Below are 9,508 nucleotides of genomic sequence, written 5' to 3' on the forward strand. Positions count from 1 at the left end.
TTTTCGAAGCAAGAACTTTATCAACAAAATTCTTATAGAGAATTAAAATACAGACCTTCTCAAAATTTTGTAGAAAAAAAAAGAGAGAACAATATAACTTTAAAAAAGCAAAGCAAAATCTTAAAATTCAAGACAAATTTGATAACTTGTAATAAAGGCTTATAAGTAAGGTTGTTGTAATCAAAATCGGGTTCTAAAATTATATATGTCACAGAAATGAAGAGAGGAAATCCATAGGGGAGCCTCTCCAAATTGATTTGAAGAGGATTGAAAGAACATTGAGGGAGAAAGTGTTGGCGACGTCGGTTTTAGTGGATGGCGTCTATTCATGTGTTCCTAAAATGACATCACTTTTATAGTTTTATTTAATAAACCGATGTGGCATGACATAAACGGTTGATTTATATAAAATTTCACATGTCCATATTTTAGTAATTCAACTTAGGATAATGTAGAAAGTTTTTAACTTAGAGAATTCTAATCCTTCTGACTTTGACTGTAGATTTGGTGCATTTGCACCACTCTATATAACTATAAAATTCACCACTTAATTCGATTTCACACCTTATTAAAATGAAAACCCATGGTTTCCTCAAATAACATTATATGAGATTATTGAATAAGTCTTGGAAAGCAATAATAATGGTCTAAAGAAAACGGGGAAAAAATTACATATATAATAGTGATTTTTGTTACTTTGATTTCGAGTCTGAATGTTTCTTGTAGAAGTAGGTCCTCTTCATGCATCCTGAACTTTGACTTTTGTGCACCACCCATCACAATAAAGCCTATAATTGGTTCAAAAAGTGTTTTGAAATTCAGGAAACTGGAAATGATGTAACTAATAAATAAGTACATTTCTCAACGAATTTGGATTTGAAACTCTTTACATGTTATATTGCATCGGATAGAGTCCAAGAATTTCCAAGAATTTTACGTTCTCCGTTTTAATTTAATTGTTTATTTTTATTTAAAGGTGTTTTAAAATATTATTTAAAAAGTTCAAAAAACATATTTTGCATTTTTTTATAAAATACTTTTAAAATGTTGTGAATGATTCTGGTACATGATAACTAGCTCCCTTTTTTTTTTATTATTCATTTGGTAAATTGTGACTATTAAATTATATAATACGATGTGTGTATATAAAAATCAACAATATATGCTTAGATATATATCTAATCACGTTGAGATATAAATTTAAATACACTTATCGGGTACTTTTGCTTTCACCCATGAATGACGAAACAATATAAAATAAAATAAGCAAAGCACAAACTGATCCAAAATACCAAATCAATGATGTTAAGTGGAACTCTGACAAGCCGACAATTTAGGGAGCACCAGACATGTGTCGTCAAAATACTTAAATATACAATATTTATATCTATAATTAAAGGAACACGAATCGATCTACTATACCCTGTTGTGTCTGCAAAAAGGAGATTAAGCATAAAACAATTCTAAAAGCAACTTTAATTAATTGCCACAAGTTCAGCCATTGACCTTGTTGCGATGCTTCCCCATAAATTTCTTTGCTTTTCTTCATGAAAATTGCCTTTCATCAACCCATACCACTCGTAGTATATAATTACAAATGTATATATATATTATATACACGTGTGTACGCGTGCAAGTGTGCGTATATTATATAAAGTAGTTTCGTGGAAAGTTCTCTCATGATTTTATTCGTCCACAACCATCATTTACTTCCAGGCAACAAATGATGTATAATAGTAGGGCCATTTATATATCATGGACTATGTGAAATCCTCTCATTATTCACCAACGACTTTGCCATATTTTTCTATACTCATCATCATGGTGTCTTTACCGAAAAAATGAAAAGAAAAACAGAATAACGTGTTTGATTTCACGCCCAACAATCTGCACCGTTCATTAATTGGAGTGGACATAAGATCTGCTATTTGGACGGTCAAGAATTATATATGAATGAGTGCCATTGAATTCAAGGCCCAAGTTCAATAATGAGCCTGTGAGAAAAGTAGGGACATCACGTGGAGTGTGACCCACATGTCACCCAAAAGTTGGGCCATCTCACGTGTCCATCACCTTCTTTACTTGTATTGTATTCTCTTTTCAACTGAAAATTTTCCATTCCTTTCTTTCTCTACACGCCTCTCACAACCCCCAAGTCCCCCAGCCCAACACATTTACATTACATACATGCACAATAACAACCTCCAACTGATTTATCAATTATCATTATCCTTCAACTGATTTATCAATTATCATTATCTTTGTGAGCTTGAAATAGAAAGAGTCACAGCTTGAAGTAGAAAGATCGAGCCACCCTTGTCCAAACATGAACTTCCCAATTTGCTACGCAACCATTATTCCAAAGGAAAGAGAAAATAATTTCAAGAACTAAATTAAACATTAAGAAACAGATGTTAATTAAGACTTAATTAAAAGAGAACATTAACTCATAGTAATCACTTCATATATATATATATATATATATCTATATATATTAATTATATTATTGTCTAATGATTTACAAACATATGTAGTAAGAGGAGAAGATTGATGATTAACTTCTATTTTTCTATAATTAACACTAAGATCATTCATTAGATGCACTTAGCCAAAAAAAAAAAAAAAGGTTGGGACTTGGGACTGTATGGAAAAGTTTAGTTCTATTTGGCTGGCAAATTATACTAATTAAACAACTAATTAATTAAATTAACAAGCTGCGGATGGATTGGTGAAGGGACTGTAGAAGTGAGAAGGGTCTGGAGCCATTGTGAATGGGCTCTTGGAGGTATTGTTGGCGGCGCTGCCGATCCGCTCGCACGACGGGCACATGGTGAGGGTGGCTGCCGGCAGTTGCATGTAGAAGGGTTGGGCCAATTTCAGTGCCTTCAGTTCTTGGACCTCCTTCTGTAGTCTTCTGTTCTCATCCGTTAATGTTTCACAGCATTTCTTCAAGAACTCGCAGTCCATTTCTGTTTGCTTAAGCTTTGTCCTACAAATATTTAATTAACAACAACTCATTCAAATTCACATATATATGGATGGTAAATAAATAAAATAAAATAAAATAAACCAAAATTAAAAAGATTGGTGCATCTATGCCCAGAATATATAATCTTAATTAAGAAAATTAAACTTTCCCATATATCCCAAAAATAAATAATTAAATATATATTTAGCCCAAAGTATAGTATGTACAGAGCATTAAGGTAAATGTTTGAATTTTGTCCCTTGGGTTGAAAATGTCATACCACACACACTCACACACACACACACACACACACATATATGCATACATGTATGGATTAGAAGATAATTAACCTGGCTCTCCGATTCTGGAACCAAACTTCTACTTGTCGAGGCCTTAGCTTCAACTCCCTTGCTAAATCTTGTTTTTGTTTCTGTAAATTCAAGACAACAAATTAAATAAAGTGCGTGTAATATATATGTATATATATATAAAGAATCCATATGGCAGATCACGTGTACGGAATAAAGGCAAAGATGACTATGATGATAATAATATATATATATAGAGAGAGAGAGAGGGGGGGGGGGGGGGGGGGGGGGATTGGGCTTACTGGACTGAGGGTGCTGTGCTGTTTGAAGCTTTCCTCTAAAAGGGCAGATTGAACTTTGGTGAGTCTAAGTTTTTTCCTTGGATTCAGACCATCATCTTCTTCATCACTCACCCTTGAAGAAACCCTCTCTATCTCAACCTCTTGATCATTTCCAACCTCTCTCTCCCTCTTCACACTAGCATTAGAGAAGGAGGAAGCACCACTATCTTGACGATATAATTCATGAACTGCTGCACACTCGTTGCTCATCACATGATCAATCTTCTTACCTACTTGATCATAAGTATTGGCCGAAAGACCTAACGTTAGCGACGGCTCGAAACTCCTCATCTCCTTCCCCATGTTGTCCGACGCCTTCTTCGGTCTCTGATCGTCCGATGAGACTGTAAACCCTAATCCTAACCCAAGGCCTGTATTACAAATATCATCAAAACCCATCTATCTTAATTTGATGTATTGTTATATATGGTTGAGATATATTTGGTGTGGTATATAGGAATGAAGAATATGAGTCTGTTAAAAGGGATGTATATATTGAGTGAGAGAGAGGAAATTAAATGAAGAATGAAGAAGAGAATGATAGAAGAAGACTTTTGTTGTTGATGTTGTGAGGGTTGGGTGGGTGGGTGGCTATCTATCATTAATAATCAAAGGAATGAATGAGTAGAGGAACGAATATGGTGTGGAGAGAGAATTATGAAAAGTCTCTCTATCTCTCTCTACATGGGTTGACCATTTGAACCCCACTACTGTTATCTCCATTATAATAACAAACAAACAAGGAAACTACCTCTCTTTCTCTCTCTATCTAGCTTTTTTTTTTTTTTTCCTCTCTCTCTCTATCTAGAATAATATATCATCAATGAATAGGATGAAAGAGTACGTGGATTCACATGGTAATGCGAAACACATCAAGAGAATGATTCGTCCGCCTCTCTCGCCACCCATTAACGTACCAAATTTATTTTTTTATCAGTATATGTATCTTTTCCACTTTCTCATGATTCTTTGGCTATTTTGGTTTTACTTTACATGTATACATGTATCAATTATTTGTCACCTTTGCTCTTTTTTTTTTTTAGCTTTGTAAATTAGATATGTATGACACTTTTTTCTTTTTTCTTTTTCCCCTCTTTTTAACTCTTTTTTGCTTTTTTTGATCTTAAATATATAGCTTATGTTGTATATCCATGTACGCAATCAAAAGTTAAAATAATTGTTTTCTAAAAAATAAATGATCAGAGGGAGTATAGTTTGATCAATAGATTCAATACTCACATGCAATCTTGTCCATTTTATGGAAGACCACATGAATTGTCTCCCACTCCACACTTGATTTAATTTGTTAGATATGGGTTCATGTTGCTTTGCTTACCAATCTTGCCATCTTTAATTAATGTGGGGGTGGTGGTTAGTAAGTACTTTATATATATATATATATACACACATATTGTGATTGTGGGGGAAGATGAGTTCGATCGATTGAGATGTGCACTATCTAGAAATCGTATGATGATTGGTTAATTTCTTGCAGTCTAGATTGTTTGTTTCGTGAGAAAAATTAAAGGACATAAAGAAAATAAAGGAAAGTTGGTAGAAGGCACCATTAGAGTTTCAAAAGAGTTATAATGGTGGTAGAATTTGATTCATCAACAAGAATCTAGATATAATCTTTCTCTTAAGTAGAGAGTTGATGCCGAGTGTTTGGGACCTATTAAACACATTCAATAATGCATTGTTGGTGACACTAATGAAGAGTTAGGTCACAGGTAAATCGTGATAATTAAATCAATTGAGTCATGATAAAGAAGGCAAGCAACAACATGAGGCTTTATTAGTGGTTAAGAGAAAATTATGGTTATTGGAAATTTGGAACTATTATTCCTCATATGGTATGTCTGCAGATGGTCCCAAAACCATTGGACAAGTTATCTATCAGAAAGGTGGGGTGCACCCGACTTCCACAAGCTATAGTGGTACGTCGCAATTATATAATCTTGTTATTTTTAAGTTGTTCAAGTTTGAAAATTACAGAAAAAAGTTGTACGTATATGATTCTTTAATTATTCCAAAAGAATTCAAATGGGTTTCACACCTATTAACTAGTATTCCAATATTATATTTGTTAGGCCATGTGTGTGTTTTTACTTTCTATATAGTCAGCAGGTAGGCAAACTAATACTATTAAATTAAATTTATTTTATTTTATTTCCATCCTTATTCATTAATATATACGGCTCTATGTGCGCGTGATGGTGCACGTGTAAAAGAAATATTTCATGCAGGGATAGATTCAGATATTTAAGTGAGGGGATAATATTAATTTTTTTTATAATAATTTTAAGTGAGACAAAGGTACTATTTTGCAATTATATATATCAAAATGACCAAAATAGTGGGGCAAAATAATAATAACAAAAAATTCAGAGGGGCAATTGCCCCTGGTATGCTATGGGTCCGTCCCTGATTTAATGGACCCTTAATCTTAACATATAAATGGTCCTAATCGTGTTTATTAACATCTAATCTAAAAATTTAAATTATTAAATAAATTAATATTTAAATTCTTCAATATTATGTTTATTGGAGATTAATTTGGCCCTAGTAGCTAGTTCAAAATATGCACTATGTCTTTTTCAATATTGAGTTGTTTCATTCTAAGATTAATACAGTGATACCCAACAATTTCCGCTAACCCATAATTAGTTATTACACTATTATACTTGTCTTGTACATTATATATATATATATATATGTGTGTGTGTGTGTGTTATCAATAAGACCATAACACTTGTCCTTGAGTGGCTGCGTACCAAAAAGCAAGTAAGTAGATAGGCATTGACTTTGACACAGTTAAGAATTCACCAATTATGTAAACAAATCATATGTGGTGCCCTCCTAACTTCCACCTCTCAGTAGGATGATTGGAAATTATTATATACAGAATCCATTAAACTAATCAAATCTTCTTTCTTAAAATTAAATCTCATCCATTCAACAAAAGAAGTGAAATTAAAGAAAGAATTAATCAAACTAGGTAGCTCAGATGTCATCACACAGACACAAACTCTCTCAATTATTTACACATGTATAAATACACACACGCACCCATCAGTATATCTAATAGGACTGGTGGACACGTGTTATGTGTAGAGGTCTAGAGAGAGAGAGAGAGTAGAGTATGGACAAGAAGGGGCCCACCAATGATTTGGTGTGATCGCAATTGATTTTGTCTGATGATTATAGAGCGTAGAAGTTGGCAAATGATGGAGAGCAGAATCTTATTATAGGGATAAGGTTTTCAGTTCCTGCCTTTACGGCCAGCCGACCATTTTGGTTTTATTATAGTTGTTGTTCGAGCATTATTTGTTTGTTTTGTGCCCTTTTCATATATATATATATATAATATATATAATATATATTATGTAGTACTCTGTGTGTTTTTGTTTACTTGGCCTTTTGGCTCTTTTAGTAACCACCATTCTAATCAGGGAAACCAAACACATTTGTCTACGTTGTCCACTTTTCAACACTAGACAACGTGCGACTTGTCAAACACCTAAGTCCATGATTGGAGGGTACTTGCCACGCACACTGAAGATGTTTGGGAGAGACAGTCTTCTTACTATATGAAACTAATATTTATATCCCAACTACTTATGCTACTATGTTAAACTGTTGAACTAGAAAAAATCCATGCTATCAAATTTTGCCAATACCAAATAGAGCAATTCAAAAAAAAAAATCATACGTCACGTACGTGACTTATTTGTTCTACGGTTAAATTCTAAATTATTAAAAAATAATAATAATAAGACTAAAAAATATTAATAATATATTATTATATAAAAAAGAATTTTTTTTCTTCATTTGATCCATTTTTATTTTCTTCATTTGATCCACTTTTTCATAAATATAATCACTACTTTGGAACATAGAGTTGGATGCTTGTTTTTTAATTTTTTTTTATTTTTAATTTATATAGTTTTTCTAATTAAACTTTAATGTATTCTAAAATTGGATTTGAATGCATTTATCTAAAAAAACGTAATTATAAAACTACCTTGCCGTATCTTGAAAGTATTCTAAACTTAATTAAATTATGTTGTGTCCTAGTCATAATGTAATAATTGACCAAATAAGTAGATTTGAGTTTGATTTAATCATGTTCGATTGGATTGTAACTGATATGCATTTGTGTCATATTCAGACACGCAACTCATATATATATATATATATATATATATAAAATCTAATTTGACCAATGTCGTGCTCGTGGTAGAAATGATCGGTTCAACTCTTTGGTCATTTATTTTAAATAGCTTATGACGGTCGTGTTGGTTTTACATGTTTTATAACAACACCTTATTTGTGTTAAGATTCTTTAACATGTCGTGTTGTGTTTATATCGACTTATATTATAAGACGCCCATGTCATGACACCATACAAATAAGTCGTGTAAAATCAGAAAAATGTATATAAAATTACATGAAGTGTCCAAGCTTCTTAGCTGTTGAGCCACGGAAGTAAAATTATAATCCCAACATGTTATTTGTTTATTTATTTATTTTGAAGTATGACTATTATATGAGTTTAATTTGAAAATGAAGGAATATTTTGTGATATCAAGTTTTAAAAAATGGAGAAATTCTGGTATATATTCTTCCAATAAAAGTGAGTTTAGATGAATTTTCTTGAAGTACTTGAGATATTTAAATGGAACTAGCTTACAATCACCATACTGAAATTTCTAGATTTGATGGAAGCTTTGATGTTTGTGGAAATATTTATAGTAATCTACGTATTTCTTTTTCAAGTATAGGATTCTGGCACGAATATTCAATTTGATATTTCAACATTTAAATAAGTAAAAGTTGAAAGGAAAAATCCAGAATCATATAAAGCACTAATGCAAGCTTCTTAATTGTGTTATAAATCACTCAAAGAAGAAAAGAAAAAAAGAGTAGATAGAAAGAGAAAAAGAAAAGTAGTTCCTAGATAGCTCAGGAGAGACGTCACAGTGATTGGCAGCCAACACACTACTATTTTTGTTTATAATTTTGAAAACAACAGCTTTTGATAGGATTTTAAGTATATTATTCATATTATATACATAGTGTATTTATCTAGGCACATAAATTACATAATAACACTAGATACATTCACCTACAACATTATTGTATAACACTAACCGATCACCTTTCTATCCTATATTGAGAACCTTGTATATATACTATAGCATCCAGTTCCAAGTCAACTCAATATAGCTAGGATTCTCATTACTTTCAAGTTTTAACCACATCCAAACAAATTAAAATATATATCATAATATGTATAATATATATATTACAAGTTCATGCTGAGCTAGAAAATAAGATTTCAAAATTTTAATCTTAGGTGTGAATTTACCATTAAGTTTTTATTTATGCAAAATTAAGTACTCATATCAGTTTTCAAAGGACAATAACAAGGAATTTAAAAGTCGGACAACTTCAATTGATTTATGTGAGTAAAGATTGACATCATGAAAACATCAATCTAATAAAATTAGTTAGATTGTCCGACTGTCGGTTTCCTTATCACTATTCGTTTTTTAAAATATGGCAATTAATATCTTTACTCCACTTTTCTCTAATTTTTTAAAAATTAAATGGACATAATTACCCTTCAAAAACATATCCAGACTTTCCAATTATTAAATAGTATTATAACAATCCTTTTAAAGGATGCTTTTATCATTTCAATCATTAAAAATTCACTTGTAGTTCAAGTGGTGAAAATGTCATTTTCCTTTTACACATTCTAATCAAGCACTATAATTTAATAAATTTAGCATTACTAATTCTGTGCTAGCTAGACATGCACAAATTATATAGACAATTTAATTAACTCTTTATGCTGCTTCTTTTTTTTCACTTTACTGTAACAA

The 9,508-nt window shown here is 31.6% G+C and overlaps 1 protein-coding gene across 1 annotated transcript; it reads right to left on the reverse strand.

The window, feature by feature from the left end:
• Positions 1–2,531: 2,531 nt before the first annotated feature.
• Positions 2,532–4,403, reverse strand: LOC132285608 (homeobox-leucine zipper protein HAT22-like). Its single transcript, XM_059787798.1, has 3 exons — positions 3,579–4,403; positions 3,319–3,398; positions 2,532–2,989 (listed from the first exon to the last, which is right to left on the reverse strand). The coding sequence occupies exons 1-3, from the start codon at positions 4,014–4,016 to the stop codon at positions 2,707–2,709; spliced, it is 801 nt and encodes a 266-aa protein (XP_059643781.1). The 5' UTR covers positions 4,017–4,403; the 3' UTR covers positions 2,532–2,706.
• Between the last annotated feature and the right edge of the window lie 5,105 nt (positions 4,404–9,508).

Source organism: Cornus florida, unplaced genomic scaffold, assembly GCF_030987335.1.
Source record: "Cornus florida cultivar Cherokee Brave unplaced genomic scaffold, ASM3098733v1 CherokeeBrave_3.0.0_Hap2_Chr11, whole genome shotgun sequence".
In the NCBI taxonomy this organism is placed as follows: domain Eukaryota; kingdom Viridiplantae; phylum Streptophyta; class Magnoliopsida; order Cornales; family Cornaceae; genus Cornus; species Cornus florida.